At 59.3% G+C, this 27,246-nt stretch overlaps 3 protein-coding genes across 8 annotated transcripts in view; 1 reads left to right on the forward strand and 2 right to left on the reverse strand.

The window, feature by feature from the left end:
• Positions 1 to 5,878: 5,878 nt before the first annotated feature.
• MST1R (macrophage stimulating 1 receptor) lies at positions 5,879 to 13,979 on the reverse strand. 2 transcript variants are annotated; one of them, XM_068201588.1, is made up of 21 exons: positions 13,826 to 13,979; positions 12,110 to 13,414; positions 10,738 to 10,926; positions 10,532 to 10,657; positions 10,284 to 10,454; positions 9,916 to 10,085; positions 9,648 to 9,825; positions 9,417 to 9,562; positions 9,148 to 9,309; positions 8,911 to 9,004; positions 8,587 to 8,808; positions 8,354 to 8,500; positions 8,118 to 8,277; positions 7,944 to 8,036; positions 7,634 to 7,867; positions 7,470 to 7,550; positions 7,216 to 7,397; positions 7,033 to 7,142; positions 6,772 to 6,937; positions 6,556 to 6,692; positions 5,879 to 6,478 (listed from the first exon to the last, which is right to left on the reverse strand). In XM_068201588.1, the coding sequence occupies exons 2-21, from the start codon at positions 13,325 to 13,327 to the stop codon at positions 6,208 to 6,210; spliced, it is 4,257 nt and encodes a 1,418-aa protein (XP_068057689.1). In that variant the 5' UTR covers positions 13,328 to 13,414; positions 13,826 to 13,979; the 3' UTR covers positions 5,879 to 6,207. The 2 variants fall into 2 exon arrangements, with proteins under 2 accessions (XP_068057689.1, XP_068057688.1); XM_068201587.1 differs by having other exon boundaries at positions 8,581 to 8,808.
• Positions 13,980 to 15,262: 1,283 nt separating this feature from the next.
• Positions 15,263 to 20,468, reverse strand: MON1A (MON1 homolog A, secretory trafficking associated). The gene is made up of 6 exons (XM_068201595.1): positions 20,316 to 20,468; positions 18,937 to 19,078; positions 18,239 to 18,706; positions 17,282 to 18,047; positions 17,046 to 17,193; positions 15,263 to 16,591 (listed from the first exon to the last, which is right to left on the reverse strand). Exons 2-6 carry the CDS (start codon positions 19,061 to 19,063, stop codon positions 16,451 to 16,453), a joined length of 1,650 nt encoding a protein of 549 aa, XP_068057696.1. The 5' UTR covers positions 19,064 to 19,078; positions 20,316 to 20,468; the 3' UTR covers positions 15,263 to 16,450.
• A 110-nt stretch (positions 20,469 to 20,578) lies between these two features.
• Positions 20,579 to 27,246, forward strand: part of RBM6 (RNA binding motif protein 6) — a 57,817-nt gene continuing 51,149 nt past the window's right edge. For 2 of the 5 annotated variants that reach the window (XM_068201589.1, XM_068201594.1), the window contains exons 1-2: positions 20,586 to 20,716; positions 25,126 to 25,235. In XM_068201589.1, the coding sequence (XP_068057690.1) occupies positions 25,192 to 25,235 (44 nt within the window). In that variant the 5' untranslated portion in view covers positions 20,586 to 20,716; positions 25,126 to 25,191. Of the gene's footprint in view, positions 20,717 to 20,780; positions 20,818 to 25,122; positions 25,236 to 27,246 lie in introns of those variants that run through there. The other 3 variants (XM_068201590.1, XM_068201592.1, XM_068201593.1) reach the window with 3 other exon arrangements.

The raw sequence follows: 27,246 nt of genomic DNA on the forward strand, positions 1-27,246 counted from the left end.
GGCAGTGCCGAAGGCTCTGCTCACTTCCCCATGACAGGGTTTGTCCTTGTACCACAGCCTGGGGCAAGGAACAAGAAAGGGACAAGAAATCGGCCACCCTGATTCTCTTACCTCTGCCCACAGCCCAGGCACGGGACCCAGCCTGGGGTGGGCAGCACAGTCCCCAGGGCACAACAGGGCACCGGTCCCTTCCCCAGCCCCCTCACCCCTCACCCCATAAAGCCACGTGTGCCGAGCCTCCCCAAGGGCTGCGTGCCACACGCTGGCATTTGCTGCCCGTATGGTGCTGCTTCCAAACTGCACCCCCACTTCCCTCCCCTCCCGCCCCTACGCCCACCAAACCCCAGCTCCCCACACCTCCTGAGGTCCTCAGCTGCCACAGGGTGTGGCCATCCACTCATGGGACCCACAGCCCTCTCCGGCCCATAGATAGGGGACACCAGGGTCCCAAAGCCAGCCTCTCCCCTCTGCTCAATGAAGACCAGCCAGCACTCCAAGGGAGAGCCAGCTGGGGTGCTCCCATCACCCGTCCCCTGTGTGGCATCGAGCCCTGCCAGCCCCAGGCCTATCACCACCCGTGCTGGGTGATTAAGGGTGTGTGAGAGCAGGGGGAATTAGCAGGGCACTGAAGTTTGAGCTTCTAATCAAGAGTTTAATCATACCGGCTGGCAGCAGTGCGCCACGGTTATTAATCTCTGCACCTCGCGGGGACGCGGAGCGTAAGTCATAATTACCCGGCAGGCACCCGTGTGGCTCGGGGCTGCCGGGTGGTGGCTTGCAGCATGACGGATGTGGTGGCACTTCTCCCTTGTCCCTTGACCCCAGCTCGTGCCTGTCACCTCCTGGCACCAGTTTCCTGCCCGTGGCAGAACTGCCACACGGTCCCATCACTGTGCTGTGGTCCCCTCCTGGTCCTGACTCTGGTTCAGATCTTGGTCCACTCCATGCCCCATTTTGGGGTGATGAGCTTTGCTGACCCCAATGGCATTTGTCCTTACAGTGCCGTGTCCCACTGCCCCATGCACCCACCCGCTTCCCACTACACCCCAGAGCTGAGTGTGGGGTGGTATGGCTGCTCTGGGGTGATTTTTCCTACAGCTCCTCTAGAGAGAGTGAGCCTGGGATGCCCAACGTGGGGCTGCCAGGGCTGGGGGCACCTGGCTGTACACCTCTGCCTCGGATGGGGGACATGGGGTGGGGGACACCTGGACATAGCCCCTGCTTCAGCTGGGGGACATCTGGCTGCATCCCCCTGCCCCAGGGGTTGAAGGGGATGGAGGGCCAGCCCAGACGGTGCAGGGGGGTGCAGTGGGGTGCAGCGGGGCGTGCTCGGCATGTTTGCTCTGGGGTGCAGTGGGATGCATGTTCAGCATGTCTGTGGTGGGGTGCAGTGGGGTGCAGTGGGGGGTGTTCAGCGTGTCCGTGACTCAAGCACCACGCGGCACCGCATCCCTGCGTGCTTGCCATCGCCATGGCAACCGCCAGGCAATCAGCGATAATTGCGCACGTCGGCCCGGCAACGGGGCCAAATAAACCCCATCCCTCCTTTCGGGGGGCCGGTGGGGAGCAAGGGGGAGAGAAAAAGAGGTGGTGCAGCTGCTGGTCGCCACCCCTGGCCCTTTAATGGGATGAGCAGCAGTGGGGGTGCACAGTGGCAGGGCTGCCCTCCCCATAGGTGTCCCATGGTACCCATGTGCCCTGGAAGGCGTCAAGGGACACAGCCAGAGAGCCACTCAGCTTTGCCACCAGGTACTTTGTCCCCCACAGTGCCACAGCTCCGCCAGCCCATCCCAGTTGGTGACCACACTGTGTGTGAGGACAGGGTTGTCCCACACCTGGCTGGGCACCACTGACCGTGGCTGCTTGTCCCTGGCCAGCCTGCTCCTGATGTGGGATTTTCCTGTGTTGATGACAATATAAAAAGCCTTGTACCTCTCCACTGGCTTGGTCCCTGTCACATCCAGGGTTGGCTCTTGTCCCTGGAGCCCTGATGGGGAAAAGGGGCTTCTTTTCCACAGCGTACTCCTGCATTACAATGATGACATGGCATCAGGGTTTGACTCCCCACTGAAAGACCTTTGGGGGTGCCCTGGGTCTCTGGCAGTACCTGCAGCCATAGGGACCAAGATGCAGGGAGGCTGCTCAGGGCGAGAGCTCAGGGAGAGAACTGTCCCCAGGGGAGAGGACCAGGACCATGACCAAGACCAGGACTGGGACATGGCTGGCACTGGTCTTGAGTAGGTGCTGGCATGGGGTGAGCCTCCCCAGCTGAGGGTCAGTGCTGTCTCAGGGACAGAGAAAGGAGAAAAATATGTGTCTTATAATCTGGAAGGCTTTGGGCTAAAGTAAAGCTTCCTGGAGGACAGCACAGCTCCCCAGGTGCCAGCAAAGTTCCTCCGGGGGTCAGCAGATATCCCCAGAGGACAGCAGCGATTCCCAGGGACCACCCAAGCTCCCCAAAGGCCACCAAAGCTCCTCAGAGACCAGGAAAGGTCCTCAGGGACTACCAAAGCTTCCCAGGGGCCCCTGAAGCTCCCCATGTACCACCAAACCTCTCCGGGGGCTAGCAGAACTCCCTGAGGGCCATCAGAGCCTCAAGTGGGTGCAGGGGTGCCCCGGGCTGTGCAGGTGCCCCCAGCCGCAGGATCCAGACGCGGGCGGGGAGGGCAGAGGGACAGGGCTGGCTGCGGGGGCCGGGGTGCGGGCAGAAGGGACTGGGGGTGCCAGGGTGCAGCCCCCCCGCCGCTCACAGGCATCATTAGCAAAACTTGCCGGTTTCTAAAAATGGCACGTCGGTGCCGCGGCGGCTGCTCTTCACGCCCGCTCCCCAGCACCGGCAGCCGCTAAAAACAGCTCGGCGCTGCCTGCTGCCTCCTGCCACCTCTCACCGGGACGGCTGGCACCGGAGACCCCCACCTCACCCCTCACCCAAACACTGATTTAGCACAATTTTGCCCGTCCCCAGTCCAGCCCCTACCCCGTGGCACTCGCTGCCTGCACCCACTTTGCCACCAGGAGCCCAAACCCACTGTCGAGGTGCCATTGCAGCATCACCGGCAAACGCTGTCGCAGCAGGTCCCCGGGCGATGCCGGTGGCGGGACCGTGCCCGGTGCTGCCTGTGCACCCGCAGCCCCGCGTGCGGCCACTCATGTTTTATAGATGGCTCCGATTTTAATAATTAATCCCTGCTAACGACAGCACTTTCCCCAAATAAAACATTTAAAGTGCTGTGTGTGCACGGCGCGTTGCCGGGATGGGACACCGGCTGCTCTGCCGCAGCCGTGGCGGATGGGCACGGCACGAGGTGGCTTGGCACAGCTTGGCACAGCTTGGCACCACGTGGCACGGCCTCGCCTGCCCACAGCTCAGCCCGGTGCTGCACCAACCATGCCCAGCCACACAGCACCTCAGGGTGCCGCCACCCAATGCCCACCTGTGGGTGCCCAGGTAGCCCCTTCTAAGGCACCCCCAGCTGCGGTAGGGGTGCCAGGTGCCATGCAAGATGCCACCCTGACAGGTCACCTGTCTGTCCCTGGCACCGTGGTAGTGGGCACAGTGCCAGTACGGGTCCCAGCTAGCAGCGTCAGGCAGCATCGGACAGGGGTGGGCACATGCCATCCCTTGGCATGGAAGTCTGGGTGCTCACTCCTCACCTCCTGCAGCGTAATTAGGGCAGGATAAATGTGGATTAGCATGAAATCTGTCATCTCTGCAAGCACATTTGTGGGGGGAGGGGGGCAGCCTAAAGCGGGGGCCGCCCACACGCACATCACCGTAACCACACCAGACTTGTCAGCTAACAAGCAGTTCACTGTGCCACCCCACTGCCAGCATGGACAGCCCTGCTCCCTCCAGGTACTCTGCTCCCACTTGGTGCTCCCACAGCAGTCCCCTCTGTCACCAGACAGCAGGCCTGGCACACATCTGCCACCCAAACACAGCCCTGGGCACCCACTCTGCTTCGTGCTGAGGAGGGCAATAGCCAGAGTGCCAGCCCATCCGTCCGTCCATCCATCCATCCATCCATCCATCCATCCATCCATCCATCCATCTATCCATCCATCCCTGCATTACTGCATCCTGTGAGCTGCTGGTGCCCCAATCAGTCACCCTGGCTGCCCCCGAGGCATGCAACAACCCCCAGGACCAGTGCCCAGCACCTTCCATATCTGATCCAGCCCTAATAATCACACAGTGCCAGGCTCTTCCCGTTGCCACAGCAACTCAGCAACGAGTCAAAATGATGCTACTAGGCCTTCCCTGTGCAAGGTCAACACCTACACTGGAGGTCATGGTCACCCAAAACCCAGGTCAGGGGAGCAGAGCAGTTGCACTGTGGGGAAACTGAGGCACGGTGCTGGCAGCTGCTGTGACCATGGGATGCTGGGACCCAGCTGCACTAAAAATACCCTCGGGCACGTGGCGGTGGAGCCGTGCAGGTGTGAGGTGCTGGTGGAGATGGACAGCTTGGCTGATGGGAGCTGACACGGCCCCGGGCTCCAGCACTGCTTAATGAGCAGCCGAGGAGGTTTTATTTAAAGCCAGTGTTGGCGGCAGGGCTCGTGTGGCTGGACATGGAGCAGGAGCAGTGCTGCCCACAGCCACAGACCGTGCGTGTTTCAGCATCCCTTGCCCATCCTGGGCTTGCCCTGAACATCCCCCATCTGCCCATCCATCCATCCATCCATCCATCCATCCCTCCCAGATCCTGCCCTTGTCCCCTGCCCTGAACTCTGGACCTGTATCCAGGCAAGGGATGCCCATCATTGTTCCCCTCCTCTTTTCCAGCGTCTTGTTCTAGGTGATTTTTGCCCCAAAACTGGGGCAGAAGGGACCTCTTCATCAGGACGAGTTCCTTGCAAGTGTGACATCTGCCACCACTTCCATCAAAAGGAACAGAAAGTCAGCTCATTGGGCAGCAAGCATCACAGACCCATGCCCATCTCTTGGCATGCCCTGAGGCATGAGGTCCACTGTCCCCTGCACAGGCAGCACTGAAGCAATAAAGGTGTCATTAAGTGAAGCTGGTAGTGACTCTTGGTCACCAGACAGCAGCCCCAAGCCCAGAGCAGTGTGCCCCACTGGACCCTGTGCAGGCAGGCAGGGTGAGGAGCAGTAGATGGGCTGGGTGCCATCGTGTCCTCACTGTGATCACATGTCCTGTGGTCACAGAGGTACCTTAGTGCCAGGGACACTGTAATCCCATGCCCTGGGCTCCATGATCCCATGGCTGGGCACCCACAACCCCAAGAGCATCCTGATCTGATGCCTGGCCACCTATCATCCCAGGAGCATCATGACCCCATGGGCACTGCAATTCCATGCCCCAGGCATCCATCATGCCACGAATCCCGGGGGTAGCATGGTCCATATGCCAGGACTGCAGGGGCATCATCACCCCATGTCCAGGAGCATGGTACTCCTCACATGCCTCGTGCCTCACAGCCACCCTGGCCACAGGCGGGATGTGGCTGGGAGGAGGACTTTTAGCAAAAACCTCCTAGACATCCCAAGGTCAGAGGGCCATGGTGGGACATAGGGTGCAGAGCGGCGCCCCGGTGTGGCAGGCAATGGAGGATGGTTCCAGGGTGGGCACAGCAGCACCACTGTGCAGATGCCCTCCTTTCACTGGCACAGCAACAGTGGGTGCCCCCTCCTCAGTGCCTCACATGAGGTGGGTACCCCAAGAGTAGGTGGGGAGACACCTCACCCATGCAGGGGTATGAGGATGCTGCCAACCTGGGGCACAGCCCCCTCAAAGACACAGCCCCAGCCATGGAAAAAATATAATTAGGTTTTAATGAATGATTTGAGCAGCCAAGAGGCTGGAAACTCCATGGGAGCCCTGGGAAGGCCAGGCCCAACAGCACCCTCTGGGTATGGGGTCCCACAGCAGCCATCCACTATGGGACTGAGCCCCCGACCCCAGAGCACAGACTCATCACTGTAGGGCTGAGCCTCACACCACCCAGCCAGCACAGGACTGAGCCCCCAGCATCCTGTGGTGTGGGACCAATCCCGGGGAGCAGCCAGCAGGGTCTGGTTGTGAGCCATGGGAGAGCACTCCACAGCACCCAGCCACCTCCCAGCACCCATCCCATAGGGAGGGTGCCCCATAGCATCTGGCTGCACACTGCATCCCTCCTCAGGGGAGTGTGCCTATGGTCTATGGGGGTCTGGAGGACCCCATGGTGCAGAGAATCCCATCAGCACACAGATGTGTTGTCATCCTCCTCCTCTTCCTTCTCTTCTTCTTCCTCCTCATTATGTTTATCCTCATCCTCGCTATCAGGCAGCTGCCCCGAGGGAGCAGGGGGAAAGGGAGGACCCCAGTCCAGGTTGGTGTAGGTGACAGTCAGGTTGACATAGTGCTCAACATCCAGTGTGGTCAGGACACGCTCCAGCTCACCCACCAGCCCGGTGAAGGACGGTCTCTCCTCGGGCGCCGGCGCCCAGCAGCTCAGCATCACCCTGTACCTGCACCGACACCCCAGTCAGTGCTGGCAGCCCCCCAGGACAACCCCTGCCCCCCTGCCCACCCTCCCTGCACTCACAGGGTGTCGGGGCAGTGAGAGGGCTGTGGCAGGCGTCTCCCCTGCAGCAGGTAGTGGGCCATGTCGTAGGGGTCCACCCCGGCGTACGGCGATGCCCCACGTGTCAGCAGCTCCCACATGAGCACCCCAAAGGACCACTGCCAAGAAGAGAGCTGCCATGGGTGCACAGGTAGGATGGAGAGGGGGGATGGGATGGGGAGGGAGAGTCATGCCTACCACATCAGACTTTGTGGTGAATTTTTGGGTCTGGAGGCTCTCCAGTGCCATCCACTTGACAGGCAGCTTGGCATGGCGGTGCTGCTGGATGCTGTAGTACTCCTTGCCAAACACGTCCCGCGCCAGCCCAAAGTCAGCCACCTTTACTGTCAGCGTCTCGTCCAGCCTGCAGGACACCAGGTCGAGTTGGGGACTCCTGGGCACTCCCAGACCCAGGCGGTTACCCTGCAGTGGAGGTCTGGAGGGCACAGGCACACTTACATGCAGTTCCTGGCTGCCAGGTCCCGATGCACAAACTTCTTCTGGGCCAGGTACTCCATGCCCAGGGCCACCTGCAGCCCGAAGCCAATGAGCTCCTTCACTGTGGGGCTCTGTGACATGGGAGTAGTGAGCATGGAGACCTTGGCACCCATCACCGCCCACCCCCCTTGGGGTACCCCCTACCCGCTCCTGGGTGCGGATGAACTGGCGCAGGTCCCCGTGGCGCATGTAGGGCAGGACGACAAGGGGCAGCCCATGGCGAGGCAGGCACACCCCCAGCAGCGAGAGCACCTGAGGGTGGTGGAAGCTCTTCATGAGGATGCCCTCGCGCAGGAACTCCTCCACCTCCTCCAGGTCCGTGATGCCTGCGGAGAGCTGAGCTGCGGCCATTCCGCTGCTGTGCCATGGGAGCACGCATGGCACGGGGAGCTACTCACGGTGCAGGGACTTGACAGCGCAGTGGAGGTCCCCCAGCAGCGGGTCCGTGTAGGTGCCATGGTAGACGCTGCCAAAGTGCCCTGCAGGGATGAGTGGCACAAAGCTGGCACCACACACATTGGGCAGGTGACACCACAGCCAAATCGAGGTGCCAAAGAGTCACCTTTGCCGATGACCTGGTGGCGGTGGATGACAAGCAGCTCCTCGGGGATGAGGATGTCCTTCACTTCCTGCAGCAGCTCCGGCCGCAGATCCTCCAGGCAGCAGGATGTGGCCCTGAGCAGGGGCATGGGGGATCCGCCGCCTGCTGCACCAGCACCAGCACTGCCATTGGCACCGGCACTGGTGACTTGTGTGCGGGGCCCCACGGGGCCGCGAGTGCCCACTGTGTTCAGCACTGCCGGGACAGGCAGAGGCGGGGTGAGGGCTGGCAGCACCCAGCACCCCGCCACCCACCAGTGACACCCACTTACCCAGCACCTCTCTGTAGTCGACGCCGGGGCGCTGGGTGGTGACAGGGGGGTCCCTGCGGCCGGGCTGTGCCAGCAGCTCCAGGTTTTCCGTACCTGCAGGCAGCGATGGGGTGGGTAAGGGGTGGCGTAGCAGGGTCTAGGGGCATCAGAGTGCCCGGCGAGCACGGCACTCACCCCGTCCCTTCTTCCAGCGCCAGCGGAACAGCACGGCAGCCAGGACACAGCAGAGCAGGAAGGTGATGCCGGTGCCCAGAGCCAGGCTGGCGGCCAGGTCCAGCGATGTGGGGGGGGACAGAACCCAGCCCAGCGCCTCACAGGCTCCGTTCACACAGATCTGGAGGATCAGGGGCTAAGCAGGGATAGGATGGGGGGGACTGGGGCGGGTGGTTGCCCACCCGGGGTGTTCCTACCTCCACGGGGGCCCCAGCGGGGGGCAGGCGCAGCTCGGGGGGCAGGCGGCACGTCACCTCGTTCTTCAGGACGTTGGGGTGGCAGTCCTGGCCCCCCACCGTCATGGTGATGTTCATACAGGTGGCCACGGCATCCAGCCCCAGTTGCTGCCCAGACAGAGCACTGTGAGGTCGGGGGTCCTGTCAGTGGGACCACCTACTCTGGCTCACCCCACTGCCCCACGTACGTGCACCTCGATCTCATCGTCGCCGGGCTTGAGGCGGAGCCGCCTGCCCTCCTGCTTCAAGGGGAAGACCTTGGGCCGGGAGTAGTAGCGGAGGCGGAACAGCCAGCGGCCGTCGGCGCCGTCCAGCAGCACGCTCAGGTTCCCCAGCACCACCTCCACCTTGCTCTCGAAGGGGAAGGCTGGGCTGTGGCACAGCAGCCGATCTGGTGCCAGCGGGTTCTTACACTCCTGTGGGCAAGGAGATGCTGAGCACCGGCTCGGAAAGTGCCCAGGGGATTGCGGTGGGGTGGGCAGGGCCGGGGGGCGATGGCCCCGCACCCCGGTGCTTACTGTGGCTTGGGTAATCACACCACCGGCTTCAAAGCGGATCTTGGCGCGATACACGGAGTCCAGGTGGGTGCCGACAATGGTGAGCAGCGAGCCCCTGCAGTGGGCAGGGATCAGGTTCCCCGGGGTGCACATGGTCCCCAGGGTGCCTGCAATTCCCAGCACCTCGTCCAGCCCAGCCAGGGCAGTGGGAGGACAGGGCTGACCCCTCACCCAGGGGAAGGGAGCCCACACACTCACTCATAGGTGCAGCTGGGGACGATGGCGGATACGGTAGGGTCAGGGCGGTACTGGAAGGGCTCGGGGGCCGGGAACTCCTCCCCGTCGATCCACAGGGCTACCCGGGCTGCGCCCAGGCCACCAGCGGCAGGAGCCGTGCATTGGATTGTCCCATTGCCCTGCCTGGAGACACGACAGCCGTGGCTGGGGGGACAGCGGGACTGCAGGGGCTCCCCGAGCCCGTCCCGTGCTGGGGACCCTGCTGTGCCAGGTGCAGGGCAGGGCTGTACCTGGGCTGCCCGGTCAGGGCACACTCGGAGCCATTGACCATCACCCGCCAGCTGCTCCCTGCCGAGAGGTGTTTGCCATCGAGTGAGAGGTGGGTGCCACCCCCCCGGGGGCCAAACGGAGGGTGCAGGGCACTGACGTGGGGCTCCTGAGCAGAGATGGGGTCAGTGGGACGGGTGAGTGAGCCAAACCCCCCCGACCCTTCCAGGGGCACTGCCAGTGTGGAACCATACCACGAAGATGAAGCCGCCGAGGGTGGCGGAGCCGTAGACCCGGAAGCCAGAGGGTCTGGTGGGCTCCTCCACAGTGAGCACCACGTCGGCTGGGCCCCCCACCGCTGCCGGCCCCCCCGGCTCCAGCTCACACACCAGCACATCCACAAACTCCTTGCGGCGCGAGGTGGGCAGGGGTCTGCGGGACAGTGATGGGGGATCAGCCCCAGGCCGGGGGGCAGCCCCAGACCCCTCTCAGCTGCTGTTCTCTCCCAGCACCGCTGCACACCTGTAGCTCTCGCTCTCCCCCGGCAGCACGGTGCAGCCTCGCCGTCCCACTGCCACCCGGTAGGCACCGCGGGGGCTGCGGCTGGGGTCGGGGTCCAAGTGGGAGCGGAAGGTCATTCCACAGAGTGTCACCCGTGTCCGACCCCGCAGTGGGGCACTCCGGGGATGGAACTGTGGGAGAGGCACCCGTGTCACCCCAAGCCCCCGAAGTCCAGTTACTGTTGTGGGTCCAGAAATATTCTACTCTGAGGAACACAACATCCATCCCAGGGAGGGGGTCCCACCACATGCCACCCCATTTGCCGTGTCCCTCCCTATCTGAGTGCTTGGGAGGGTGTGAGGAGCAGGGGCACGGCAGCGCAGACCTACGTCGGTGAGGACGGGTGGGCAGCTGTCCTGGACCCAGTGGCCGGTGCACTCGTGGTGGCGCCTGCACCCATCCCCACACCAGCCACAGCCCATGAAGCGCTCAGCCCGCAGGCAGCGCTGGCACGTGGAGAAGTGGCGACAGCCAGGGCCAGTGACATTCAGGAGCCACACCTGGGGATGGAGAGTGGAGGTGAGGGGGACACATGGAGCTCCATGCCCGCCCTATGCCCCTCAGACCCCCCACTCACCTTGGTGCCAGCAGTGAAGAACAGTGAGTGGCTTTGCAGCCCCATGGCACCTCTCACTGGCCCCGGCTCTCCCAGGGAGAAGTTGGACAAGGTCAGAAGGTAGGAGCTGGAGCGCTGGAGCACCATCTGCAGCAGGGCAGAGCAGTGGGCTGAGCATGCCCCACAGCCTGCCAGGACCTGACATTCCACCCGACCCCCCATCCCACCTGGAAAACGCGTCCTTCTGCTGTGCCCAGGTGGGCCACAGTGACGTCTCCCATGGCGGTGATGAAGAGGGAGGTGAGGAGCACACCTGTCAGCTGCCCGTTGAACAGGTCCACTTTGTGGGAGGCAGCAGGGATGAGGGTGGGCTGATTCCAGCAGCTGGTGTTGACCACCGGTGCTGAGAGGTTCACCTGTGGCCGAACATGGGGTGGGTGACTTGGAGCTGGCCCTGACACCCTGACTCCCACACCCTCACAGGTAGGCACTAGCTTGATCTGTGAGATATTTTGGGGCAGCACTAGATTGCTTAAGTTCTCCTCCAGGCTGGGAAAACTTTGGAGAAAAAACCACATTGGTAGGCCCTCCCTCAGTCGCCCATGTGGCGTCAGATCCTGCCCTCCCCTCCCACCCCATCTGGATATAGTTATTTGTGCTGGCACCACAGGATGCTCACTCCAACCCCAGTCTTCCCTGACCCCTGGAGCTCAGCAAGGGGCTGGGGTTGAAGAGGGACACCAGGAGCCATGGCGTCCTCACTTGACGCCCCCAATGCAGAGGGCCTGGGGTCCCCTCTGAGTTTCTCCTGCCACAGCGTGAGTCAGCACCAGTGAGCTGTCTGCTCTGTGCAGGAAGAGGAGGGGATTTGGCTGCACCTTGCCCTGAGCCTGGCTGAGGACACCAAAGCTCGTGTCATATGCTGGGACGAGGGGGCCCTGCCAGGGTGCCCACCCATCTGCATCTTGGCCGTGCTGGGGCTTGTACCTGGGACACGGTGTTCCTGCCCTGCGGCTGTGGCAGACGAGGAACCCCGGTGACTAATTGCACTTCCGCCTGTGTTTTATTTGCTCAGAGAAGGCGGTGGCTGGGCCTGGGGGACAAGGCAGGGGCAGCCCGCACCTCACACATCCAGCCTGCGAAACACCAAGGCTCTGTGGCTTTCCTGCCCCCCCACCCCCCATAAACAAGCTGGAGAGGGTGGCTGGGGTCCAGGGACAGTCACCACGGGGGCCGGAGTTGAGGCTGCCAGGGAGGCCATACCAGGAGAAGAATTGGCCCAATGCATGACATGTGGCAGTGTGCCCTTGTGCTGGCACATGTACCAGTGAGGCGGGGGTCTCAACAGGATCCCTGCCCTCACCCAGCCTCCTTGGTGCAGCCGGGGCTGCCAGAACACAGCATCCCCTGCGGTAGGTGGTGGGTGGCTGCTGGGCTGACTCACACCCGGGTGATGCCACTCTCCCCCTGCCCTGCCCTGCCCCACCCCACCATCCATCCCGCTACACCAGTGTTTCCCAGCTCCTGAACCCACTTTCCTACATCCCAGCCACCCCCCTGGGTCCCCGGGCCGGATGCGGCGCAGGGTGGAGCACTCACATTTTGTGGGCAGTACTCCACCGGCTGGAAGAAACTGAGACCCCGCAGCAGTGGCTGGTGCCCAGTGCCGCAGCACTTCTTCATGCCCTCCTCCATGGCCTGATTGAGGAGGCGGAGGGGGAAGGCGCAGACAGCCGAGTTCTCCTGTGGCACTCGGCTCTCCGGCTGGCTCTCGGCAAAGGCACCGAAGAGCACCGTGTCGGTGTCGTTGATGCCGAGGTCGCGGGCCAGGCGTGCACCAGGGCGGGCAGCGTGGGCTGCCTGCAGCACGTTGTAGGCGATGTCCCTCTCAGCATCCTTCTCGCCGCTGCGCCGGCGCCGGCGCTTGGACTCAAAGCGGCAGTCGAGGACGAGCTCGCGGTAGTGGCGGAGGTCACGCTCGTGGGTGCTGAGCCGCGCCAGGCGCGTGTGGTACACTGTTGATCCCGGCCGTTCCGGCTGCACCATCAGGAAGTAGACGTGGTCCCCGTCGGCAAAGGAGTGCACATAGTGGATGGTGTAGTTGTTGCGGTACTGTGGCAGCACCGTCAGCCACTGGAAGTCATTTGAAAAGCCGTTCAAGGTGCCCTTCAGGCGTCGGATGGACACCGACTGTGGGCTGTACCATTCTGCCACACTGCTGTTGATGGTGGAGCCGAGGTAGAAGTCAGAGGCGTAGGAGGTGGCCACCACAGTGGCACTGGTCCCCAGTGGGCTGACCACACAGTCAGGGCAGAAGGCAGGGCTGTTGCCCATGGCCGAGTACAGGCAGTGTGTGGCTGTGATGGCCACCTTACCGTCCTGCACCTCCAGCTGGTGCTGATAGCACAGCCCGTGCTGTGCCGTGCCACAGCTGTACAGCCATGGCTCCAGTGGGTCCAGCAGCAACAGGACATTGTCTGTGTCCTCAGGGCCATCTGCGGTAGCTGGGCACAGGCGACAGATCTCACACGTGGCACTGCCCACTGGGCCGGTGATAAGGACGGAGAGCAGGCGCAGCTCGGGGCTGACCAAAAGGATGCGGTTGCGGACGGCCACAAAGGCAGCGACTGGGCTGTCGGAGTCAGTGAAGACAGCAACATTCTGGATGGGGCTGCCAGCATCGAGACTGGGCAGTGTGTAGGGGATGGAGAAGTTCCTGGTGGAGCTGTAAGGGATGCGGGGACACTGCCAGGCACCGGCACCCAGCAGGGCCAGGGTGAACAGCAGCCAGAGGCACACACAGCACAACAGGCCCATGCTGTGTAGTGCCACTGGTGTACGGTTATCGACGGTGCTCAGCACCCAGCAGGCTCAGAACATATGGAGGATGGGTCACCATTGCCTCTGCCAAAATAAAAAAAAAGGGTTTTACCCATTTATTTTAGGTGAGGACCCAGGCACAGCCACAGTCGGGTGTCAGCTGGGGTTGCCAGGGTTCCCAAGGGCCAGATGATGATGGGTAGTGCCGAGGGAGGATCAGTCACATCAAACCTCTTCCGAAATACCACGAGTAGGAGGTGATGCCAAGCTGCCTGTGGCAGAGGGACAAATGCTGCCTTCTGCCACCTACAGACGCTGCCTGTCACCCTGGGGCATCTCTGCCCTGCAATGACCCACTACGGGGACTGGGATAGGGACCCCGCCAGCCCCTGGGACAGCAACGGGGACTGAGGATCCCTGCGGGACTAGTACAAGGCCCCCGCCACCCTCCCGGGACTGGGACCCCGAACTACCCCCGGCCCCGCCGCAGCTCACCAGGTCCGGGATCTCCACTGGCTCCGGCTGCCCCCGCCCCATCCGTCCGGTCCGGTCCGGTCCGGTCCGATCCGAGCGGTGCCGGGGGCAGGGCGCTCACCTGGGCGCTGCCGTGCCGTGCCGTGCGGTGCCGTGCGGTGCCGGGACAGGGCGGAGCGGAGAGGGGCCGGGACGGAGCAGGCGAGGCGGGACGGGACAAGGCGGGACGGGACAGGGCGGAACGGGGTGGGCGGGTCCTGCCCCCGCAACGCCCGGAGCTCCCCGAGGACCGGCACCGGCACACGCAGCCCGGGGGCAAGGGGGTGTTCTGGGGAACAAGGAGGTCGTGGTACCCGGAGGGTGGCTGGGCACTCCCGGGGTGACAGGCACGGCTGGGCACGGTGCCCAAGAGGCGCACGGGTGTGAGTCGGGGCCGCTGATCGGAACACGGGCGCAGGCCTGGCACACTGCCTCGGTTGCTCGCTGCAGGTCCGGGTGGCCGTCGGGGGATCCCCGTGGCTGGCAGGAGGCTGCCAGCAGCATCCCTGGGTACGAGCGGGGTCCTGCATGTCGGTGCCCGTTGGCCCCTCGGCCGCAGCCCCCAGCCCCGCTGCCGTAGGGACAGCTGAGACCCTGACATACAGAAACGAAACTGCCGCTTCCTCACAGTTCCCGCGGTGGCACCGCGTTCTCTGCTCGCTTCCAGGGCAACAGGGCAGCCTTGAGGGCTGCGGCAGCCTCAGCATCGGAGCTCCTAGCTGGGAGAAAAGAGCAGGGCTGGGAGAGCCACAGCTTTGCCAGGGCAGCTGTGAGGGTTATTTCTGTTGTGCCCATTCTGTGTCTCATGTCCCTTTCCTCCCTGGCTACCCGCAGTGTCAGGAGGTGCCAGCACCTCTGGGAGCGACTGCTGTTCATAGGGATGTGGGAAGATTCTTTGCATCCCGATCCATACATGGATTTGCCCTCTAAGTGCCCTGCTGCCCTCAGATGCTAGGCCCATGAACCCCAGCTTTGCACATGGACCTTTCCTCCAGGTGAGAAGGGTGCTGAGGACTTTAGTCCCAGGAGAGGCTGAGCCTGCCGAAAATGCCCTGTGCCTGCCGCCTGGCCAGCTCCGGCCCTCCCAGGCTCCCGCCCCGTGTTGTGCAAGGCCCGGCAGTTCCGCTGGCTCCCGGCCTTACCCAACAGCTCCTTCCTCCGGCTGCGCCTCTGCTCGGTTTCGACATGAGCTGGCCGTGGCCAGCTCAGCCCGGGGATTTTGCCGCTCCCAATATCCAGTCAGCGCCGCCTCCAGCCAGCACAACCCCGGCAGCCTCGCACCACTCCCAGGCAGCTTTCCTGGCTCCCAGCAGATCCCCGGGGCTGGACTGCACCGTACCAAAACTTGGAACAAACTTCCTGCCCAGCTTGGTCATCCCCCCACTCCACTGATCATACAGGAATGTGACAAGACTTAACTTAGGGTCCAGATAATGTTTATGAGCAAAGACAAGCGATTACACTCTGGCAGGAGCATAAATACAGGAGCAGATGCCTGTGCTAGCCCTGCCGGATCCTTCCCAGCTCCCTCTGTGCCGGGATTGTCACCCTGATGGCTCTGCTCCTCCTCCTACACCTATTCCAGCGCTATTCAGACAGCCCCAAAAGACGGAGTTGGGCCGTTCACAGGTGCTCAGCCCCACACCAGTGCCTGGGGCGGTCAGGGAGGTGCAGGAAGCTCAGCGCAGCTGGCTGAGGGGCTGGGTTTGGGGGACAGGTGCTCCCGTGCCATGGGCTGGGGAGCACCATGGCCCTGTACTGGGGGGATCTCCAAGGAGATGTGCTTGAGCTGCCCCTTTAGGATCTATTACCCACAGCCAGAACCATGAGCCCACAAGCACCCTGACAAACACCTCGGCACCGTGGCTCTCTGGAGCTGCTCTGTGTCCCTGTGGTGGGGTGGGCAGGACCCTGCTGTCCCAGCTGGGGCAGGCTGACCCATCCCGCCTGCCAGCATTCCCAGGACAGATATCCTTTTCACAGCCACAGGGGGAAGGGTCCAGGCTCATACAGATGCCAAGGGGGCAAACCTGCTCCAGGACTGCAGACGCTCCCTGGCACTTGGGGGATCCAGATCCCCCACGGCAGGGAGAGGAGCAGTGTGTGCCCCAGGCCAGCCCTGTCCCTCGCCTGGACGATGTCACCCGCCATCTGCGGGCACAGCAACATAGGGCTCTCCTGAGTGCTGCCACATCTCCCCTGGGGACCCCCACCCTTGGCACAGCCACAGGATGTCAGAGAAGGGAGGTGCCAGGCGCAGGGAGCAGGACTCTGGGGCTCTGCTCCCCTCTAGTAACCTGGGGTACCAGCAGTCTCACTCCAGGACCCCCACAACAAGGGATGGAGCTGGGGACTGTGAAGGAAGAGCAGGCCCCCCAGCTGGGGCACTGCCTGCAGCTGAGAGAAAGTCCTGTTCATCCCCTTCCCTTTCACTGTGTACCCCATCTCTACCAACCAGGTTGGACAGTCCCGCAGGTGGGGTTTCCCTGTGCTCTGGGGTCCCACCATGCCCTCTCCCCTGGACACACGGCCCAGGAATCCCTGGGAATGGGCTCCCCAGCACAGCGGGGGCTCTCCCAGCTGGCTCCATGCCCTGGGTGATGCCCATCAGTACGTCTGGGGCGTGAGGATGAAGAGTCGGTCTTCCTCCTTGCGGATCCACTTCATGAGCTTGTTGACAGCATTGATGGCGCCGGCCTTGGTCCCCAGGGGACTGTAGCATACGTAGAGCTCAAAGGCATTGGTTACCTGGGAGAAGGAACAGGACACATGCTGGGAACAGGACTGTGCCCCACTTGAGGCTGGCACTCCATCTTCCCCCCATGGGCTACCAGCAATGGGCAGAGGGGCTCCAGTGCAGGGACACAAAGTGGCAGTGGGGTATCCTAAATGGGTGGCAACTGGTTTTCTCAGAAGTGGGAGAACTAAACCCTGGAGTTTGCCCCCCACTGAGTACTCTCCACAGCACTGAGTTCACGACAGGGCATGGCACAGCCCTTGGTGCCGGAATTAATCAGCTCCCACTGCTACCCCTGCCTGTCCCTCCCTCACACAGGGGCAGGCTCACCTTCATAAGGACCGTGCACAGGCTGGGGTCCCCCCTGGGGACCATGGAGCTGGTGCTGTGCAGTGTTACCACCCCCTTTCCCCACCACACAGGACCAGAAAAGACAGGCTCACCAAACCCCACCAACAGCCTTACCCACGCCAGGAGGTTTTCACGGGGGCCTGTGAAATAGATGTTCTTCAGGGGCCGTGAAGAGTTGTGGGCCCGACTGTGCAGGTACTGGTAAAGCCCCAAGAGCCTCTCCTTCTCCTCCTCCTGCACGTAGGGAGCCTCAATCTCGGGGCTGCAGGAACACAGCACCCCATTAACCCACTGAAGAAGGGGCTTGGCCCATGCCACGGCCTTGGCCCATTGCTTCCCCGGGGCCTCACCTGGTGAAGAGCCCGGAGCTCTTGGACTTGTAGATGAAGTGCCGGAGGTCAGGGATGCCCACCTGGGCGACGCTGTAGAAGGGGGTGCGTAGGGCCTCCTGCAGAGCGTGGTGCACCCCCCGCCGCCGCAGGCGCTCCTGGAAGCGCCGCTTGCAGTCGGACACGGTGAAGAAGTCCTCACGGTCAGTGGAGACCAGCAGCAGGCACAGGTCCATCTCCTGCTCCAAGTAGGAGATGTGGGCGTGGAAGAAACCGCTGGAGTTGAACTTAGGGAGGCAAATGGGAGTCCAGGCTTCACCCTCCCGGAAAGAGGAAGAAGAGCTGATGAGGTTGAAGAGCAGATGGAGATCAATGGGGTGAAGGAACTGATCCTTCTTCCTCACGAGAGACACCAGCTGGTTCCCAGACAGTAGAATGGAGAAGACCAGGCTCTTGGCCTTGGCCTGCTGCAGGCTGCTGCTGACAGCGTCCCGGACACTGGCGGCCAGGGGCAGGCAGCGCACGGCGCCCATCAGGAAGCTGGGGTCGTGGGCCATGAGGTCCAGCAGGTTGTCAGTGATGCGCTCGGAGCCAGCCAGGAGCCGGCGCAGGTCATAGTTCTGCTTCTGCTGAAAGATGTGGTTGAGCTGGGTCCAGGTGAGCAGGCTCAGAATCTGGTAGTAGATGTAGAGCAGCTCGTGGGCAATCTCCTGCTCCGACTGCCGGGTGCGGGCCACTGCCACCAGCACCAGCGGGCTCCTCCGCACGAAGACCACCTTGTAGCCATCTGCTTGGGAGGGAGTCCCCGGCGGGCCGGGGGCAGACCTGTGAGCCTGGCTGCCCAGGGCTACAGCCAGGCTGCAGCCTCTCCCCCCAGCAACCCATCTGTCCCTGGGGACAGATGACACGGCCCATGGTGGCAGGTGCATGGATGGGCAGGCCGTGACCCCCCCATCCCATTCCCCCCCAGGGCGGTACCTGCGTGGATGGACCGGATGGCGTTTTTCTCAGCCTCCAGGAAGGACACCAGGGCCATCATGACGCCCATGGTGCTGGACAGGGCCTCCTCAGAGCCATAGCGGGAGTACACGGGCTTGCCCGCCTCGCTCAGCACAAAGACGTGCTTCCGGTGCAAGCGCCAGGCGTCCATGGTCACGTCCTCCTCCTCCTTCCCTGACAGCACCGAGTCGCGGCGGCTGGTCTGCGGGGATGGCTCCAGCTTCCCCTCCTTGCTTGGCCTCATCTCCTCCTCCAGGTCGAGGGCCATGCCCGTGAGCTGTGTGCTCAGCTCGCTGAAGTCTTTGCTGATCTGCTCCATGCTGCTCTGCTCGGCCGGCTCCCCGCGCCTCTCCTCTGGGCTCCGCGCCGCGGCCGCCCCGTCCTCGGGACTGGTCAGGTCCTCGTAGGAGCGGGTGTGCAAGAACATGGCTCCCTCCTGGCCCGCCCCTGGGAACAATGGCCCATGCAGCATCCGTCCTCGTGTCCCTCATGCTGGGGGAAGGATGCAGAGGGGACCTGCCTCCTCAACCCACCCCACAGCACCCCGTGGGTATGGGTCCTGCTGGTGGTGAGTGGGCCCATCTGCCCCTGCCCACAGGGCCGTGGACGTCCCAGCCCACACGAGAAGCTGCTCTTTCCCCCCCTTGCTTCCCTCCTTGGTGAGTTGTGCTCCATACCTGGCTCCGTGCCCTGTGCCAGCCCCGGCGTGGGGCTCTCGGACCTCTCTGTGTGCTGCCCATCTCCTGGCGCCAGGGACCCATTGGGCACTTCCCAGCTTTTCTTCTTATGGACATCTGCAGCCATTCCTCGGGGCAGGACCTGCATGTGACCCACAGTGTCATCCCTGTGTCCCCTCACTTTCAAAGCAGGCCCTGAAATGCTCTGTTCTCCAGTGGGGCCAGGCCAGCACCCGTGGCCCAATCCCGCTGGCTCAGCATGCAGCACCGAGCCCTGGTGAGATGTCAGGAAAGCTGCTCTAATCCAGCAGGATTTCCTCTCTCACGCAGCCCCAGCTCTTTCCAGGCCCCTGGCCACGGCACCTTTCATCCAGGCTTGGCCCTGATTTCCCCCGCGAAAGCTGCTCAGTCTCCCTGTGCAGTGAGGGGGAAGGGACACGGCCCTGGATGGGGCTTGTCCCTACACCTGAGATCCCAGAGGCCTCGTGTTTGCAAAGGGAGGGGTTTATGACCGTCCTTGGACCGGGTTAGGTGGCTGCCATGGGACGAGGCTGGTGACACTCCTTGTGAGCTGGCACACCCCAGGAGCTGGGTGCCCTCTTCAGCAGAAGCCATGCCTCCAGCCTGCTCCTTCCTCCCTTCCCTGGGGGAAAACCAGCCCAAAAGTGAGCACAAGCAAAAGCAACAGGAGGCAGGCCAGGCTGGCTAGGAGCCTGTGCCCCTGAACCTGGCTGCTAGGGAAGCTCAATGAGCCCAGGCTCTGCTCTGTGTCCCGGCACACCTTCTGCTCCCAAATCCAATCCCACTAACGCTGCACCTGGGGGAGCCAGACCACCCCCACAAAGTCCTGTGACAGCCCTGAAGAGTACCACAGGGTGGATCAGGGCCCTGTCCTTACCTGGGGGAGTTCATGCAGCTCCCACCCCCAAACCTGTGACAGCTCTGGAGGGTGTTGGGGAACTGGTCAGAGCTCTGTGGTCCCCTGGGGAGCTGAACCCTTACTCCACAAAACCCTGTGACAGCTCTGCAAAGTACTAGGGAACAGATAAGGACTCTGTCCTCATCCAGGGGAGCCCATGACAGCCCTGCAGAGTGCCGGGGAGCTTACTGGGATCCCGTCCGCACCTGGGGGAGCCAGGTACCCCACTAAAATCCTGTGACAGCCCTGGAGGGTGCCGGAGAGTGGATCAGGGCCCAGTCCTCACCTTTCCTCCTCACCCTGCTGATCTTCCCGTGGGCGAGACTCACCCCAGGACCCTCCCGGCCCAGCACGGACCCACCCCGACCCCTCCCCCTTCAGCGCTGAGGTGTCACCGGTCCTGCAGCCCCGACACGACCCAGGCCCAGGACCCCTCTTACTGACAACGCGCAGGACCCACCTCCGCGGCTCCTCCCGGGGCCGCCCTGCAGCCCCCTGGGCACAGCCTAGGCGGGTCGGAAAAGGGCTCGGAGCCGGCGGCGGGCGGTGACCTCCCGCCCTACCGCCGGTCCCGGCCCCGACCGCGGCGACACCCCCGCCATCGCGGCGACCCGCCGCGGGCCATCATGGGAGTTGTAGGCGGTGCGCTCCAAGGGGGATCATAGGAGTTGTAGTCCGTGAGCCGCAGAGACACGCCTGAGAAGGGGCGGCAGGAACGGGGCGACAGAGACTACAATTCCCAGCATCCTCTGGGTGCCGGGGGGGGAGGAGGGAGCCGGAAGTTCCGGGTTCTCGCCGTGGCGGCCGTGGGGCCTGTGCGAGGCGGGAGCGGCGGAGCAGGAGGAGGAAGAGGAGGAGTAGGTGATGAGGGTCTCTCGGGAGATAAAGGGGATCGCCTGGGATAAAGGGGATCTCGCCCAGTGGGGTGAGAGGGGCGAGGAGTGTCCCGAGGGGCTCCCGGGGTGGGCTTGCCCGGGGTAGGGTAGGGTAGGGTAGGGTAGGGTAGGGTAGGGTAGGGTAGGGGAGGCGAGGCTGCGGAGTCCATGAGGATGGGGAGGATGGGGGTGTCTGTCTGTCTGTCTGTCTGTCTGTTTTGGGGTCACCCGTGGCTCAGGCACAGAGTGAGGCTGAGGGCGGCCCGCTGCGGGGGGGAAGCAGCAGGGCCTGGCGCTGTGGGCCCGCAGCTGCGTGCTGTGGGCTCGGTGTCTCCGTCAGAACCTCATGCCCTAGTGGGATGTGGGTTGTGGGGTTGGGATGCTCAGCCCCTGGATCAGGATACGGTATCCCACATGGTAGTGTTGGGGGCTGCCATGTGTGTATCGTTGTCAGCAGTTGTGGTGTTTGTGGCTATCTCAGTGTTGTTCTGAGGCCCTGATCGAGATTAGGGCCTTTTTTGCACCAGGTCATATGTGTGTCCATCTCAGAATGCTTGTGGTTGTAAAAGGGATGGACCCAAGTGGGCTGGGTTCGTGCTGGGATGCAGAGGGATCTGATGGGAGCTGTGTCTTGGTGGATTTAATCCCAAGTGATGGGCTAAATGGGATTTTGGGCTGCGAGTAAAGGCTTAGGTGGAGGCAGGATGTGGTCTGCCTGTGGTGGAGGCCATGTAAGGCGGTGATCAGGAACGACTGGAAGTGATGACCGGGACCTCCCGCGCTGTTTTTAAAAACAACTGGTACCTCAGGAGGCTGGTGTTGCTGCTGCTGTGTGGTGTTACATTTGGCAATGCTGCTGAAGGTGGAATCCACTTTCCTATCCTGGCAGGGTCTTGGTGGTGTGAGAGTCGTTCCCAGCATCCACTGGTTGGGAACACACTTGTGAAGTCCTTTGAGACAAGCAAGGTCAGCATAGTAATGGGGTGGGGTGTATGTTAGGAATTCACTTGATTGTCTCTAATACATGCTTTTAGAAGCATCATACAGATGAAAACATCCCCTTTTTTAAATGAAAATCCTCCAGCCTGACACATATGAGAGGCAAAATGGTTCCCTCTCCCTTCACTTCCACATGTCAGTGACATGCTTTTGATATTTTTTCTGAATTAGGGCTCTCTAACTAACATTGGATGTAACTGGCTTTCTTGGCTACTTGCAGTTTCTGTAGCTTTGGGGAATAGTTTTCTCTTGTACCTTCTGCAGTACTTAGATTTCACAGAGGCCTTTTCCTTTCTTCAGCCTTACAAAAACTTTACTGAGTACAGAAAGTTGTTCCACAGCAAACTGCTTTCGCTGCTCTCGTGTGTAGTTCTGTGTTTGATTTCCTCATGCTCTATAAATACCAAGTCTTGGCAAAATCTGTTTGGAGAGAAGCTCTGAATATCAGAGTATTTTTCTGAAAATAGCACCCAGTCTGTCACCAATTACCCTTCTCTCCCCCATATTTGGAAAAAAGGTGTGAAGTTGGGTGTAAATTGGTGAGGAGACACTTGAGGGCTGTGCTGGCATTTCCCACTCGGCCCCTTGACAGATGTCTTTATTTAGTCCTCAAGAAGACCAGTTGCTTAGTGTGGCTCAGCTGCACAATCCCCATGATCAAAGCCATTATTTTACCATAGCAAGATATAAATTGGAATAAGAGCTCCAAGAGTTTTGCTGTCAGGCTTGGCATGTGCAGATTGGGAAATGGAGTCAGGAAGCTCCCCAGAGTTGTCTGGGGAAGCACTGGGAAGGGCAGGGGCACGGTCCTGAGGAAGTCATTGGGTGTAATTGCCAGGGAGCATCCGGAGCTCCACCAGCCTCTCCTGGGAGGGCTGTGTGACCACCAGTCACTGGAGGAACTAAAACCACAAAAGAGCTTCTCCTTCTTTAGTTGTGCCTTCTGTATCTTCAGTGGAGCTGAGGCTTTGCCACGAGGAGGTAGAGCCAGCTGGGATAAGAGTAGGGAAAGATGATGCATATGTGCCTCCCGAATGTTCAGGGTAATTGTAACAGCTCATTATTGTCCTAGAGAGCTGTTGGTCTGGGCTCTGCCAGTGACTGGGCTTTTTCCATCTCCTCAAACACTTGGTTGTGACCAGAGTATGACAAAACTAATGGATGCACAGTTCCCAGCACGCAGGTGGCTTTTTGCCATGATTTGCTGTTGGCCTGGGGTGTCTTTGGCAAACAGCCTCACTCATGCTGACCTGTCTCCCAGCATTTACCTGTGAGCTGGGAGGTGGGAGCTGAGCTGGCAGATATCTGCCCATGGCAGAAGGGTGAATCCTCACGATGTCTCATCACCGTGTGCTTTTTTTGGAGCAATTGTAGCAGGGTGTACCTTCAGGAGATCTTGGTGTCAGTGGAAGGCAGGCTAAGACCCTTCTGTCCCTGTCCTGCAGTTTGCTGTCACCTTGGTTTCTGGGGTTGTGTGGTGAAGCGTATCACTGAAGTGACCTGGGTTAAATATAACTCTCTTCTGAGGGTCATCTGTGGTGCAGACTCAGAAAAGCACAAGCTGGCACAACTTACACCCAGTGCTTTGCCAAAGGTGGAGGCAGGGAGCAAATCGGGCTGAGTGGGGGCTGTCGGAGCCAGTGTTGCTCCCTGTGTTATTGAACCATGACCTCACGCTCCCGGAGGTTGCTGCATGGCTCGGCAGGTCTTTGCCAGGCCTGGTAGCTGTTCAGTGGTATTTTTTTCCTTGTCTGATAATTTGAATATTATGTCTAAACAGTTTCCAGTTGGCAAGGGATTTTATTTTTACTTTTTTAAGTGTTGGTAAGGTTGTTGACTTAAGGAGAACTGGAGTGGGGGAGGGAAATCCAGAAGGGAAGAGCAAGAAATGCGAGGACTGCATTTCTGCAGGCTGCAAAAGATCTTGGATGAAAGGACTGGCTGACAACAGGAACCATCTCCCTTTGCCTGCCCTCACCATGAAGGGGGTGTGGTCTTGGTTCTCTTAGAGAACTTTTCCTCTGAAAAAGATGGAGGAAAACCTTGGGACCAGGGCGGTTATTTATCAAGAGCCATGTCAAATGTGAGCAGACTAGTACTCTCAGGCTTGAGTGGCCAACGGAATGAGCCTGTTTCTTTAAAAGTGACACTGGGTGGATGGACTAGCAGTGGTTGCACAGGTTGCCTTCCTCAGTGTCTGCATGCTTGGTTTCTGCCAGAACCTGCTATCCTGGCTCCCCCCTGAGCCTTCCCTGGGGGATAGTGGACCCTGGCAAGAGCATGGGCTCTCTCTTGGCACAGCAGCTCCCTCAGCTCCTTGGCACAGACAGCTGCCAGCAGCAGCATCCGGAATTGCTCCCTGGTGGAAGGTCTGTCATAACCTGCTCTGCTGACCTGCCTCTGCTATGGCAGCGCTGACCTTTGGAAGGGAGAACAAACAGGACTTTGTGTGCCTTTCTTTGACAAGAGCTGCTCCAGCCAGGCCTGGCAGTGACTGTCTGTACTGTCCTCTGTCCCCTCAACCACTGGAGGTAAATAATCCCACTTTGGAACAGTGTGTAAGCACCGGGTCTCCCAGCCTTGGTCTGGTTACATGGCAGCCCTCCTGCACCACTGCAGCTGGATTGGCCAGAGCAGGTTAGAGGCCATCCGGTTGCCCTCTCCCTCAGTTTTCTCCATGCTCTGCTGCAGCCTTTTTTTTTTTTTTTTTTTTTTTCTTCTGGAAAGACGGAAGTACTTCCTATTTCAAGTCCTGGCTTTGGTTATCACCAGGAAATCCTCACCTTCTCCGCTGGTGGGAGGAAGTGGATGAAATTTTAGATTTCTGTTGAGGCAAGTGTTACTTGCGTCACTCTGCTTGGTGAGGGCAGTGTTGGAGAAGTGCCTGTCATGATTTATTGGCAAAACCTCCTCCGTTTAAAAAAAAAAAAGAAAAAAAAACCTCTGAGGGCAGAGTATCCATGGTAGACCAAGAGTGGTGATCATTTCCTTGAACAGCAAAGAGCTTTTGGCAAAAATAGTTTGGATTAAACATTAATTGCAAACTGTTGTTCGGCAGTGGTCCTTGTTGTTTATAGATGGCAGCGTTCTCACATTTCTAGCTGCACCCTGAATAGTGTCAGACAGCACAGTATGTTGGAAAGCTCTATGTTAATCAAAGCAGATATCAAATTGTTTGCCCACCATATTGACAGTTTGATTTCAGGAGTTGTTTGGCACTTACAAATTTGAACGTGGAGAAGTGCAACACTTGAATTCATTCATGCCAATGTGTGGTCTTGTATATCTGTGGATCCTGATCAGATGTTACACATACCCCTTCTAACCAGAAGTGTTTTTCTCATGTCATGTGTGTTCTCTGCCTTGTGGCTTATCATCATGTTGTTTATTCAACAGGTTGTGGTGTCTGGGTGTTGTTAGAGAGAATTAACCATTTCTGGAAGCCTACCAGACAAGATCAAAATGTGGGGAGACCATCGACAAGGCAACAGAATGGGGTCTTTTCGGTAAGCACTTCAATGTATCGTTTATTTCAGGAAGATTCTTAAATACAATAAGCCTTGGGAACTCACTGTTTACTGTTTTGGTAGAAGTTGTGAGGTCTCTATGGAGCTAGTTGTGATTGCCAGAGAACAGACAAGTTAATTGATAGTTTTTGCATTTCTGTGACATTTTAAATTTAGTTTTTAAGCAACAGCTTCTTTTAATATTTCTAGTCCTCCACACCACCTTTTCTAGTGATACTTAGTTTAGCTGTTGTGAGCTAATGTGATGTGCTGTGTGGCTTTTGGTATTATGTGCTTTTAACACCTGTAACATTGATTGCACACACAATTTTATTAAAAATTTGAGAGTTTAATTATTTCCATGAGGTTGATCAGTCCATACAGCATAGAATCACAGAATGGTTTGATTGGAAGGGACCTTAAAGACCCTCTTGTTCCAAATCCTTTGTGTGGGCAGGGACACCTTCTGCTATCCTAAGCTGCTCCAAGCCTGTCCAACCTGGCCTTGAACGCTTCCAGAGATGGGGCATCCACAACTTCACTGGGCAACCTGTGCCAAGGCCTCACCATCCTGACAGGGAAGAATTTACACCTAGAATCTAATCTAAACCCAGTCTCAGTTTAAACCAATTCCCCATTGTCCTAGCACTACATGCACTTACAAAAAGTCTATATTCCCATATACTCCTTCATAAGACATTTTTGAATGTCACTGCAACTGGTCTAAAGATTGATGTACAGCTGACCTGCACAGCACAATATTAGTTTGTGTTCCTCTGGTTGTTGCTTGAGACCTCTGTTTGCAAGAAAGCGCTGGGTATAAAAATGAAGCCACCAACATTTAGAATTTTCCTCTGTTGTGCATTATTCTTTCATCCTTTGCTCTTGTGTGCAGCTCAGTCCCTTGAAAATCAGCATGATAAAGGTACTGCTTATGGCATGCCTTAGTTTTCTGCTGTAAGAATACTTCAAATATTTGACTACTGTAATGTGTTGAGAAAGCTGATGAAAATCAGTATCCTCCAGAACATGTAGTAACAGTGTTGATGAGGGAGGGATTGTGTCTTGTAATTATATCAGTAGTGCTGTTCTAATGATTTTTAAGTGGATTTTATTGGCATCATTCTTTAATGAACTGGGTGGGGAATGCTGACCTTGATCCAAGTTTTAATTGCTATTCTACATGATGGTGAAATGGACTGTGTACCTTAGGAAATCTGTGTATGCTTTGATTAATCTTGGTGAGTGATTCTGTAGTGAAACTCAGAACAACATAACTTGCTGTAGTTGTTAAGGAAATGTCCACCGCTTTGGGTAGCATTTGGTGTTATTTTAAAATGTGCTGACACTGTATCATGTTCTTACGGAGATATTGGGAGAGCTCATAGCTGTAGTCTTGTGAACTCGGTGTAAGACAGTCTGGAGGCACGAGCACAGGGATATCTTGGATGTTGATTGTTGGCATAGTCCTGTGAGGCACCCTCAGTGAACTGATGGCTTTCAGAATTTGCCAGTTTGGACTCCAGCACAAGGAAGCATAAATGAGTCTTTGTGGCATGTCAGTAAAGCCTGTTTGGTAACCTCTGCTTTCATATGCCTCAGGATGGTGTGTTAATTTAGGTGTTTCCATACTGCCCGGAGAGCTTAAGCTCCTGGGTTCTTCACAGGCGTGTGCTGGTGATGCTAATGAACCAACACACCAGCTGCTGGCACCTCAGACAGCTGCAGAGCTGTGTGCAGTGCAGGACTATGTGGATTGCTACCATCATTAACCCATTAATGTTGCAGGTATTCTCTGTTGAGTGCTTCTGGAAATTGTGCTGAAATGGGAGCACCCAAGTTTACTTTCTCACATCTGTCGTAAGCTGCCTCATCTTAATCTGCCAAAACATCAATATCTTCTGCGGATCTTAGACTGTTACACAGCTCTATAAAAGTTTAGAGAAGAATGTGCTGCTGTGTAGATTTCAGACTCTTAAGCACGTTATGAATAATACTGTCTTTATTTCTA

This window comes from Anomalospiza imberbis, chromosome 11 (genome assembly GCF_031753505.1).
Source record: "Anomalospiza imberbis isolate Cuckoo-Finch-1a 21T00152 chromosome 11, ASM3175350v1, whole genome shotgun sequence".
Lineage (NCBI taxonomy): Eukaryota > Metazoa > Chordata > Aves > Passeriformes > Viduidae > Anomalospiza > Anomalospiza imberbis.